Here is a 12537-nt window from a genome sequence, read left to right on the forward strand (position 1 = left end):
GAGTCACTGACTGAACTCAGCTCCACAGTGCCTCCCTCCAGGGAGAAGTGTCTGCCTGATGAGTTCTTCAAGACCAACATCCCCAAGGCACAGCAGGACTGACAGAGACAGTCTCTGGTCCAAACCAGAGGGGACCATCTCCTTGTATCTGTCATGCCTTTATCAGTTTGGCAGCCCAATCTGATAAAAAGCCTCTTCTAGGGAATGTTGTCCCTGACACGTACCAACAGCCTCATTAATGAAACATTAGCTGCTTACATCACTTCTCCTCTGCCTTTCCTGGAACACATTTTGTTTGCCTTGGATTAAGCTATCTGGGGCAGGGATGTGCCAATGCCTTTGTAAAGCACCCTGGAAGTTAAGAGCACTAGAGAAATATTAATCACTCAGCAGTTGCTGTCTTTCCTGCAATTCCTTTAATTGCTTCAATTCTTGCTGACACCTCTCACTGCCTGCTCCACCACAGGCATGAGCTTTCTCTGTTCAGACCAGCTCCAGTTCATAAGCCCAACAAAAACTCATGCCCAGAAGTGCTACTGGAGCAGATAAAGACCTTAATCTACACAGATACAAACAGCAAGTCTGAGGTGCTCGAAAAGGCAAACTCACAAAATTCAAGAAATGTCTGCTTCAGTCCTCTTGGAAGAGACTAGAAAGAGGAATAGAAGAAGTTTTCACCAGACTCATGGCCCACATCCACGAGGTTTGCCTGCTTACCCTATACACATGGTATTTTGTTACTAGGGTCTTAACACGTTGTGTTAAGCCAAACAAACTGCGCTGAGCACCTGCTGATCTCCCCCTTGCCCCGAATGAGACAATCCTTACCTGGAGGTTGTTCAGAGGCTCCATTTTCATGACTGGTCCCAGGGTGTTGAGGGGCAGGGAGACATCAATACTTTGGTTTGGCATCAGAGGCGTGTGAATGGCCAGTGGGGTGCTCGGGATGACCCCAAAGCTGGGCAAGAGAAAAACGGAGGTGATGAGACAAGCATTGCATTGCCCAACCTGTTCCCTCTTTGCCTCCCATTACTCCTGAGCTGCCCCTGCTGTTACTCCAGGGGAGGAAGACAGATCAAAGCAGCAGATACTCAAGGTAGGACAAGGCACAGGAAACTCCATCAGGCTGGCATCCTTGACAACATGCACCATCCTGCCCAGGGGACCAGCATCAGGGAACTCTTCCATTACCTTCATGGCACTGGTCTACATACTGGGCAGCAGCCGGCCCAGCAAAGAGCAGCACCTGGACTCAGACTTGGGTCTCCTGGCTCTCTCACAGAGCTGCAGAGTTCTGTGAGTAGAGTACATCACACCCTGCATGGCTGCTATATCATTGGGAGCTCTGGAGGAAGGAACTGGAGCCAAGACAGAACAAATAGTCAAGGAGGAGTACACAGTTTGTGAAAGAGCACGGCAGAACAAATGAATCAATGCAGGCAGCTGTCTGGTCCCAAATGACAGCATCTGGCTCTGTTGCTTGATTTGAGACTCCTTCAACTGAGGACATTTACCACCACAGCAAAGCAAATGTTTACTTGCCCCTTCAGTCCAAGAGGCACTTAATTCCACAGGCTCTTCTACTTAGCGTGGAGAAGAGGAAAAGCAGCTAGAATTTAACATAACACTTCTGTACTATGTACCGGCTTCTTTTCGAAAGCAGATGGAAGCGCAGATGCATAAGAGAGTTTTGGTGTCCACTTGTGACTGCATTTCTCTTCAGCGGAATTCACGTTAGCTCAGAGGTGATAGTGCATTTACAGGAACAAAGATGTAGAGGTGTGTATTTTTATTTTATGCACTAAAAAATTGATAACTCTCTCTGCACAGAGTCATCCGCATGTGCATTGGGGACGTCACTTTCAGAAACCAGTAGATGACCCATTCTTTGTTCTCCTTAGTATTCAGCTCTTGGGAGCTGAAAAAAAGAATATTCTCAGCAAGGGCTTAGCCATGTGATTTGCCTTCTGCAGCCATTTCACCTTGGGGAACATAAGCCCTGGTGTTTTCCCTTAGACTCAGGGGGAAAAGAAAGTTGCGTTTTGCTACTAAGTGGCTATGATATTACAGTACACCAGAGCTCCAGCTATCTTTTTTTTTTTTTTTTAACGCTTTATCCCAAGACTGTAGTGAACGCCATTAATAGCAGCAGGAGAGGGCAAAAAGCAACAGAAACTTCCCAGTCACAAACCTTAACATTTAAACCTAAAGAGCCAGCCCACTGCATCTCTTTCCAATGCACCAGCCACAGTGGAAAGCACAGGTGACACGAGAAAAATATTTGTAGAAGAGTAAATAGTAGTAGATTGTATACAGAGCATGTGCCAATATGCTGCAAAAGGAGAAACTGCTGTTTTACTACACAGTATTTAAACTTCTTACATCCTTGAGAAGTACCATGTAGGTGTGGCTAAAACACAGCGTCATGTACGGGGAAAAGTCACAAGTAAAACTGCTTTTTTTCAGGCCAATTTGCATGAAACATTTACATATAGCAGCTTAGCAAAACTCTCCAGAAAATATAGCGGTCCAGTGAGAACATTTACTAAGACTTACTTAGCATAATGTCTTTTGTAAGTAAATATTATTCGTCCCAAGAAATCCCAAATTTGCAAGGCTAACAGTGATATTAAAGTGATGGCTGCAGTGGATCTTTAGTATAGAGAACCCTTCTCCAGTAAAGGGATCTTAAGAAATATGGGGAATATTTCAGGCACAAGATATTCTTTAGAGTCTTGGTAAGAACTAGCCTGGTCCTTGCTCAAGATAACATAGAGCAAACCACACGATAATCTTCTCTGACTGGGAAGGGTATTTGCGGGAAGACGCTGGGGCTGTACTGCCATGTCATGTCTTTTGGCTGAGACGGGTTTCTGAGAACAATCTGTATGCTCTAAACATTCAAGTGGCTGCTCCTTCTGACAAAATTGTTCTGCTGCCAATTACAGGGAAAACATGTGCTATAGGCTCTTGCCTTGCAATTCCTTCATTGACAACCAGCTTTATTAATGAGACCCATACTTCCAGACAGTCTGAGGGGCAGCACAGCAATTAAGTCAGGAGGTAGAGGCATTACAGATTGATACTTGTGCAGCTCAAATGCTTGCCTGTTTACGCTCTTGTTTTCCTCAGGGCACTTACTGGCTATAAAACCACTAACCTGCCTAACAACTCCTGAGGCTGCTTTAAAACTCTGCAGAGATTAAATGGGGCAGATGCTGTTTCAGAGCTCTGAGAACAACGGGACTGTCTGCTGCCTGTTTCCTCAGATTTATCAGTCTGTATTTTCAGCCCTTTCACACAACTGTGGTGTGATGGAGAGTTCGGGCTGGATCATCCAGCTGTTTCCATGACTGCATTATGTACCTACATAAAAGCCCTCCCTCTATCTAGGTGTGTAGACACAGACTCCTTTCACAGGAGCACACAATCTTTTTAACGTAGTGGACAAAGCGTATTGATTTCTTACCTGTTCTTATTGAACTGAATGGCAAAGTCGGTCATGTGCTGCAAAGCCTTATTGGTAAAGTTCATCTCCATGTAGATGTGTCCCTGCCTGTGACTGAAGGTACCCGAGATCTCCAATCCTTTAGCCTTCACTGCAGGCAACCAAACCTTGAGCACAAGAGATGTCATTCAGCGTGAGAAGTCTGGTCTGAAGATAACAAGTAAGCACCGTTTTCCAAACAACAGAAAACTCTTGAGTTTGGAAATCCAGCTACGTTGGCACACTAAGCCCACAAACGCTAAGGAAACACTAGAGGGAAGATACGACATGGGGTGTTGAAAGGCTCAAGCTCACCAATGAGAAACAAGCTCGCTGCTCCTAATCCGTGCTCACAGCACTCACGTAAGAATTCAAATATACTATAACATTAGTGTGCACAAGAAACAGTGAAAGCTTGTGTCCATCACACTAACGCGAGACTTACCAAGTCTGCTGATGGACAGGCTTCCCCAGGATCTGTTTGGCTATTAGAGGCAGGACAATACTGAAGTTTGAACCAAATAAAATCACAGGGCTGATACGATTAGCTGTTTGGGTTCTGGATTCCCAAATCATCTTTGTGGGAAAACCCCAGACTCAAATTTGAGTGGTGCAAAATGAAGCACTTCGCTCAAAACGACTGGGTTCTTTTGTACTTGGTCTTATATAAGGTGTAATGCTTGCAAGCAGCTGAGGACCAAAAGCTTTGAGTATGCTCTGCAGTACCTGGAGATCCTAGATTTCACAGGATGATTTTAGTTTATCCATCCATTGACTATTTAATAAGAGTGCTAATTTTTGTTTATTCCCTTTCAGGCACGAAAGGCTAATCCTGAGGTCCCCGTGGCTGCTCCACAGCCTGTTACCAGAACCACGTTCTGCATCTCATGAACCCTTCAGACTAAGCTTCAGTCAGTACATCTGCGATCTCTGTCACTAACAGAGCGTTTATCTGCATTACACTGCAGCATGCTCATCCCAAGCACGTGATTTTATCTTCGCTGTCACATTGGATTCCGCCAAATAAATGTCTATGAAAGTTGTAGCAAATTGTATCCTGCCCTCAGTTTCCTGGGGAAACTTGCTAAGAAGTAGGTCTCCAGGAAAGCTGCTCTGACAAAATTTAAATTCTCATATCTTATATAAGCCATTCTTTAGAGTAAGATTGTTACAGGCAAAATGAGGGAACTGCTAAACAAAAAAAAAAACCAAAAAACAAAACACCACCCAGAAGTCTGTAACTAACAACTAACATGGTCTCCAACACACTGTTTTTCTGCCTGGGAAAAACCCAGGGCATCCCTAATGGGACTGAGTTGAACTAAGGTGCCTCGATAGCACCAGAGTCCCACAATAAAGGGGACAAGTGAGCAATCTCAGATTTCTTGTAGCCTAAGGGAAGGCAATATACTGAGGATGATTTCTTTTCCTTACGTACAGACTTTGGAGCCACATATCCTCCAGGAGCCATGCCTATACCAGACGAGAGCTCGAAGAGATCATTGAGTCCACTGCTCACCACTGCTGGGGTGGGTGAAGGGGCAAAGGTGGCTGGCACAGAAGAAGGAATGTAGGTCTGCCCCACCTGGAGGAGGTAGAAAGAACAGGCACTGATTAACATCACATATGAAGAACGCTACTTATTAAATAAAGCATAGACTCAGGCAATATCCTAAATATTTTAAAGCCGTTTGCAGCTTCCCTGCTGAATTATCAATAGTGCTAAATATTGCATTTGAATTCCAAAGCTCTTGGCAACTAATCCCTACACTCGGCTGTCACCTCAACCATGCAATGGCTTTAACATCATTTTTATAGCTCCAGTTATCTATTCCCACTGTAGAGGAATTTTTCTTCTCCACCTCTCCTTCTCATAAAGACAATATGCCTTGTGGATCTACACTACATAAACCCAGGGAAAAGAAAAAAATGCTTCAAATCTTCCCCGAACTATGACAGTCTTCAGGAACTTGCAAAATTTTGCATATCCAGAGATAGCAAGGGAGTCATGACCGTATTGTGTACTCCCCACCCAAAGCCAGAGCTCTGCATTCTCAGCACTGTGGTCCAAAAAGTTCACTATCTGAAGCAGAACTAGTTGTCTCTGCCTGTCAGAAGACAACCTTTCTGCAAAAAGGGCAATCCTTCCCTCTCAGGACTTAAAATGAGGGCACCAAAATGGAATATTAACCTTTAGGTGCCCAGCTTCAGTTGGGACATTCACACTCAAGTTAAGCTCCCAAGTTCTCCTTTTTACTGTGAGCGGAAAGAATTACGTGCTTGAGAATAGGATTCACAGGCAGAATGATATAAGAAATACTGATGACTGGTCTGGGTCTGAACTCTCAGTGCTGTTCTGTGTTCAGGAAAGCACCTGAGATGTGGTGTTTCTACCAAACCTTTGGAGAGGGAGGACCAGTGGTTTTACAGAACTGTTCGGTGGGTTTCTGCTGGCCCAGGAAGGCAGAGACCTGGCTTTGCAGGGATGATCTCTACAGAGTAAGTATCTCCCATGTCCTGGTGTGCGCTGCCTGGGGGCTACAGGTATACTGTACCACCGGCTCTCCTCTGCCCTCACGCTGAAGTTAGAAAGGAATGCAAGATTCACAGGGAAAGAAGGAGAAAGAATGACTGCAGCCATAACAAGGGACTCTGAAGAGCCCTCACTTCAGAACTGAGTATGCTTTTCTCACTGAATTACACTGGCTACAGAGTCCTGGGAAGAGGGACTGAAGCTTTCTCCAGGAGACTGCTTTTGTCTGTGGGTTGGAGGCACACTGCCTCCTGCCCACCATGTCTCTAAGGCATCTTGCATCCTTTCCCCATGCTTTCCTGGAAGAAGCCAGTATGCATCTGAAGCCAAGGGTCCTTTGGAAGCAGCCTGAAAGTCTCCCATATCCTGGGCAAGCACTCCAGGCACTGGGACACTCACAAAGCACAGGCACAGAGAAGGCCGCCCGTGGCAGGCAGAGTTCAGCACTGACCACGCGTAGTAGGAAAGCTCGAATCACCTGAATCTGACGTCCAGGAAAAATCTTACGTGGTTTTTGGGAGGAGAAAAGCACTGAGTTCAGACAAGCCTGTGGTGAGGCTGGGTTAGGGTTACAGCAGAACAGGCTTTGCGAGTAGAGAGATAAGCATCCTCAGCCTTTCAGCTACCAAAGCAGTTGCACAAAGTCTGGGGTACTGCCCGTGTTAACACTGATGCTCAAACTACAAGCTCTGAGAAAGAAGAGCTAAGCACACAGAGTCAACAGCTCTGACCCTGGCTGCTCTTAGGGAAGCCCAGGTGACAGCTGGACTCAAAGCAACATAGGGTGGGACCTGTGTGTTTCGGTTGCAGTTGTCCATTTTCAATCATCTTCAGGGATTTAAGCATCTTCCAGCACATGGTGGGTGAAGTTGTATTTAAAAAACCCTGAGCTTTGAGCAGCTTTTTAAATTGGGGAAAAAAATGGAATGGCACTTACTGCCGGGCTTCCTCCAATGCCCCCGCCAAGGTCACTGCCAAGCTGAAAGAGAGAAGGAGAGAAAGGAGAGAAAGACCGAGTTCATTTAAGCCAAGTGTCAGATGGCGGGAGCGGAGCTCAGTTGACCACACGGCTGCGAGCACGTCCCACTCGCTTGCCGCGTACAGGACAGAAAGAAACGCAATGATGGGAAAGCGCAGGGAACAGAGGGTTGGTTGGGTTTTGTTTTGTTTTGTTTTTTTTTTTTTGCTGTTACATGAGCAGAGCTATTTGGAGAACTACCCCACGCACCTACAGCGGACAGGAGCTTTTTGCAGGTTAATAAGAACAAAACCTCATTTCCCCCCCCGCCGTCATCCGCACCACAAACCCTGCGCAGTTCTCCATGTTTCATGCATCAGCGCTTTCCCTTCAACCCACCGCCCCGGCTGCCAGCAGCCCTGAGCAGCTCCACAAAACCCAGTGGGGTAACCGTGAAATGGAATAAAAATAAAACTGACAGGAAGCTCGCGCTTCCCGAAAGCTTTAGATTTCTAGGGAACAGCTACGAGCTACGGGAAGACACAATGCATCTTGGCTACGTTCCTCTGACATGCGGCTCTTTTCAATAACAGGGAAGAAGGAGAACGGGCTGCGTGCCGGCTACCGCAACAGCTCACACAGGTGGGCTTTGTCTTCCCTTTGAAGATGCTCCCCTCCCTCGGACAGGAAAAAAAAAAACCACCTTCATGATCTAATGCGCCACTCAAATAGTAAAGAGACCTTACCGTGCACTAGGATATTTCAGTAACCATCTCTGCCAAGCTACACAGCTACAGTTAGAAGCGCCTGAAATAGCCATTGTGTACCACCCGCGCAACCCTCCATGAACACTAAATCCTCCCCGGAGCCCTTCTGCCAAACCATCCTGCAGCCCACCTAGAAGCTGTCCTGCCATGAACTCCCTTTACAAAGCATCCAGACCACTTTTCTCAGTGATAATGCCCATTTTTTTTTTTTTTTTTTAAAAAACATCCACACCACTCTACACGCTTGAGAGAATTCAGTGATCAGGACAGACTCCAAAGCTGGCTACAAGCGCTGTTTCCGAGTACAACATCGCTCCTGTGAATATTTATAAAGCACTCGACAGATGACTGATAGCCAGGAGGAAACAAGCACAGATCTGCAGCGGTTACTCACTACAGAGACCTCTCCAGGCTCATCTGTGTCCTGGGCTTTTGTTCAGAAGACCGTGGTGGTTTTTTTGGTCACACTCAGACAATGATCACGCCCTGCCAACGTGCACGGAGGATGAAGCAAGCGCAGGGATGAGGCAGGAGCCAGGGAAAAGGCTGGACTAACAGGCCAGAACAACACAGCTCACCTCGTAGATGGCTTTGCTCTTCCACTTGATTAGGGTTTGGGGATTTTGTTTGCTTTAAAAAAAAGCATTAGACACACTGGGTCAACAAAGACTCTAGGTATGTTGTTCAAATACACACTGATGTGTTAAGATATTGAAAAAAATGCACCATATAGCTCAAGCAGAAGCTCCCAGGAGCCCACATGCTTAGAGCCAAAGAGGCTCCAACCATTTCCCTCTGCACAAAAGACTTCAAAATTTAACTTTGTTCTGGTCCCCGCCAGCCTGCCCCCCAGAGATCTCCTGGCAAATGTATTTTCCACTGGTCAAGAGATACCATAAAGCTTCATACTGCGCTCCCTCAGAGCACAGATAAAAGGGATAAAATGCCTTGAGAACAGCAGTGGAGTTGCAAGGCAGTGACTTACTGGATGATAACAAGCCACCAAAAAGCTTGCATAATTTGACAAATCCCTGCGTTTTTCTGGATCCCCCTTCATTCCCTGGCATCTCTGCTTCCCTTAGTCCCCATAGGAGCCACCTGATGCAACATTAGCTACCGTAAGGAGGTGTTAGAGAAATACAAATCACACACAATTTGCCTTTTGTTAAGAAGCCTTAAGAGCTTTTTTTCCTGTGAGAGCCTCAGTTTATCCCTACTTGAGGCCATGGCAGAAATCTGTGTGACATCCCTGATTCTTCTGCAACAGCCACATCTCCACACAGCAACCCATCCCCTTGCTGCCCATGGCAAGTCCGGGTTTTCTTAGCTTACTTAAGAGATAACAGATAAGAGTGAGTGATTCCAAAGTTAAAGAAGGATCAGTCACAGACCAAAGAAAGCCACCCAGAGGATGCAAATCTAATTAATATTGAGCTTATAAAATAGAGCTTATTACTTTGTCAGGTCTCCCCCACTGAAACAGCCTGGCAGAGCAGAGTTTTGTTCTACAGACCTCTCTTCAAGCCAAGGCATGTTTTAGATTAATATAGATCATTTACATCTTGTTACTGGCTCACTGAGGAGTAATAAATGCAACTATTACACCTCATCCCTATTCATAGTCTTGCAGGCAGATGAACTTCACACTTTATACTGACAGGCAGTGAAGTCTAGGGGAAAAGAAAAAAAGGTAAAGAATCCAGTTCATTTCCAGATATTATTGTATGCACGGAGGATTTCTGGTACTGTTGTCTGAAGCAGAAGAAAGACTGGTTTATCAAGCAGTAAGCATTTTACAAAGGGTATTATGGAAATAACTGAATAATTCTGCATAATCAAGCCAGATGTTAACTATTCTACCATTTCCTACTACACTCATCATAAGAAGCTGCAGGCTAGGAATCCAGCCTCGAAGAAACCCTGTACACTGGTATCTGCATGCACTCACTGTGAAGGAGGAAAGGAATAACATATTAGGGTTCCTCAAGCTATCCAGAAGTCTTCCATTTTCCCTAGCTGTCAGGCCTTGGGGGAAAAGTAGAATTTGGATTTATTGCTCGTCTCGAGCTGAGATTCCAGCTCTCACCCCCTACAAGGCAGAGGAAATAAAACCTCACAGGCTCAGAGAATTTACCATGAGCCTCTTTGCATTTCTAGATTTCACTTAGTATCTCTGCTTTGTGGTAGAAAAGACGAAAAGATCTCTTTCCAATGCCAGGAAGCTCTGACCTGCTCCTCCTGAAGTCCTGCTTTACTCCTAGGAGGGGTCTGCTACTCTCTTGGCTCCTCTGCTTGGGACCCAGCCCTGCAGATTCGTGCTACAGAGCCACAGAGCAAGCTCCAAGGAGCTTCACCAGGTCCTTACAGGCAGAGCTGGCTCTACCTATGTACTGAAAAGAGAAGTGACAACATATCTGGAGCACAAGTCTTACGAGGAGAGGCTGAGGGAGCTGGGGTTGTTCAGTCTGGGGAAGAGGAGATTGAGGGGAGACCTTATTGTTCTGTACAAGTACCTGAAAGGAGGCTGTAGAGAGACGGGGGTCGGTCTCTTCTCCCAAGTCACAGATGATAGGACAAGGGGTAATGGCTTCAAGTTGCGCCAGGGGAAGTTCAGGTTGGATATTAGGAAACATTTCTTTACTGAAAGGGTTATCAGGCATTGGAATGGGCTGCCCAGGGAGGTGGTGGAGTCACCATCCCTGGAGGTATTTAAGAAACGTGTAGACATGGTTCTTCAGGGCATGCTCTAGTGTCCAAGATTACTGGTTTGCGGTGGGGTGCTGTGTGGGTGGGTGATGGTTTTTGGTTTGGTTGTTGTTGTTGTGTGTTCAGGTGGTGGGTGGTGGTTTTGTTTGTGGTGTTTTTTTTTTTTTTTTTTTTTTTTTTTTTTTTTTACTGTTGGTTGGACTCGATGATCTCTGAGGTCCCTTCCAACCACTACGATTCTGATTCTGATCTAACTCCAACAGAAATTAAAGGGGGGGAAAGTTAATAAAGAACTAATCAATTCCACATCAGATCTGGGGTGCAATACCCATTTGCAGCAGCACTGAAGTCCCTTTCTCCATTTTTCTTGCCTGTCATCCTCCCACAGCACCAAAGCTTTTCCTACCCAGAAACTACAGTTCTGGTTTACCCAAACCTCCTGCAAGATGCCCAAGACTTAACTTTATCCCAAACTCAAAACGATAGAAGAGACGGTAACAGCGACGTGTGTGAGTAAGAGAGAAGGAGGAAGACAGAGGGAACAGGAACCAATTACCCACGGAGTGTCCTCTCCCATCTGGAGTGACAGGCAGAGTGCAGAAGGAAAGAAGCAGATATTAGTCAGGCATGAAGCGCTGCTGAAACAATTCCCCAGGGCTGGTAGCTCGAGTTAACCATTTCCACTCACCTCATGTTGGAAGGACAACGTGAACCTGTCTCACGTGAGAGCAGGTAACAGCCCCATGGTGGAGAGGACCACGTTGATACAGCTGCCAGCCCTACCCAGACTGAAATGCTCATTATGAAGGTGGGGTGGACGAGGGTTGCCACTTGATGGCCAAGGGGACCTTGTGGCACTGCAAAGCCCTGATCCTGAGCCCGAAGTTGGCAGGCTTGCCCCTTGAGGACAAGCACAAAGCTTCTGTCCAGGATGAGGAGCTGCTGGCTTCAGGAGATGAGCAGGGGATGAACAGGGAGCCTTTGGCCAAAGTTCTTCAAACGGGAATTCTCTTTATTCCCTCCAAACCCATCCTGCCATAACAGGATAACACTCAAGCAGCCACATGGGTTTAAAGAAGAGGCTGAGCTTGACCCGATATCAACAAAACTGATACTAGGCACCTCTTTTCCAAAACTGCATCAGGATCTTTACTTTGTATTAGTTGGCTTGGATGGCGTTGCGGCTGCTCTGCAGTTGAAGAGCATTTGCCCTGCAATTTCAGCTCCGTGGAAGCAGTTATGCTGACTTATGAAGTGCAGCAGTGCTGGAGTCACTGCATTAGGAGGGTTTATTTGCATCTTAACAGCAGCTTGTAATGAAGTGACTCTGCTGAAGTGTTCACGTGATCTGGAGGGGCTACAATCGCTTCTGCAACATGACGTGAGGCATTTGGAGCGCCAAAAAGTAACAGGGAGAGGGGGGACCAGGGACAGGAGCTGCAACAACCACCACTCAGCAACCTCTGTGCCTGGCATCCATAGCGCACAGCCACAGCTTTCGGAGCAGCTATGGATTTCATGGAGCCATAACTCACGGGTTAACAGGAGACAATCACTGCCTCCTCTCTCCCTCCCACCCCAAACGAGGAGTCAAGCGTCACAGCTCCAGGAGCCAGCTGAGAGCATGCACTCAGTAACAGCAGCAAGGAACACAGGGAATTTACTGAGCAAGAATCAGGCGATGGGGTGGATTGAAACGCTGAGAGCACAGTCGCTACCCGGCCACTTGATCTGGGCTAATCCTGTTAGAGACATCTTAACTGCAGGACGGATCACGCACGGTCTGCATCTTCTAGCCCCCTGCAGATACCTCCTTGCAGACCCCGCTGTGGCTCACACAGAGGCATTTTCAGTACCTCATTTGCTGCCTATTTTATGTGCCCGTTTTCATGCTGCCAAGCCGGGCTTGCAGAGCAGCAGGGCTACGGTCCAAACCAAGGACAGCTATGTCAAAGGTGTTGGAGGATGGGTCATGCTGCCAACACCACGGCCACCAGTTTCAGGAACGCTTATTACTAATGCTTTGCCTTGCTGAATGATTTCCATCAGCAAATGAAACTAAGTACTGACCGTTTTCATTTTCTAA

At 46.5% G+C, this 12537-nt stretch overlaps 1 protein-coding gene across 2 annotated transcripts in view; it reads right to left on the reverse strand.

Moving 5' to 3' along the window:
* Nucleotides 1-12537, reverse strand: part of AP2B1 (adaptor related protein complex 2 subunit beta 1) — an 81064-nt gene that overhangs the window by 20388 nt on the left and 48139 nt on the right. Inside the window, exons 15-19 of one of the 2 annotated variants that reach the window (XM_074160745.1) lie at nt 11012-11028; nt 6958-6991; nt 4926-5072; nt 3470-3615; nt 829-958 (exon numbers count right to left, since the gene is read on the reverse strand). In XM_074160745.1, the coding sequence (XP_074016846.1) occupies nt 829-958; nt 3470-3615; nt 4926-5072; nt 6958-6991; nt 11012-11028 (474 nt within the window). Of the gene's footprint in view, nt 1-828; nt 959-3469; nt 3616-4925; nt 5073-6957; nt 7000-11011; nt 11029-12537 lie in introns of both variants that reach the window. The other variant, XM_074160746.1, reaches the window with a different exon arrangement.

This window comes from Numenius arquata, chromosome 18 (genome assembly GCF_964106895.1).
Source record: "Numenius arquata chromosome 18, bNumArq3.hap1.1, whole genome shotgun sequence".
Taxonomy (NCBI): domain Eukaryota; kingdom Metazoa; phylum Chordata; class Aves; order Charadriiformes; family Scolopacidae; genus Numenius; species Numenius arquata.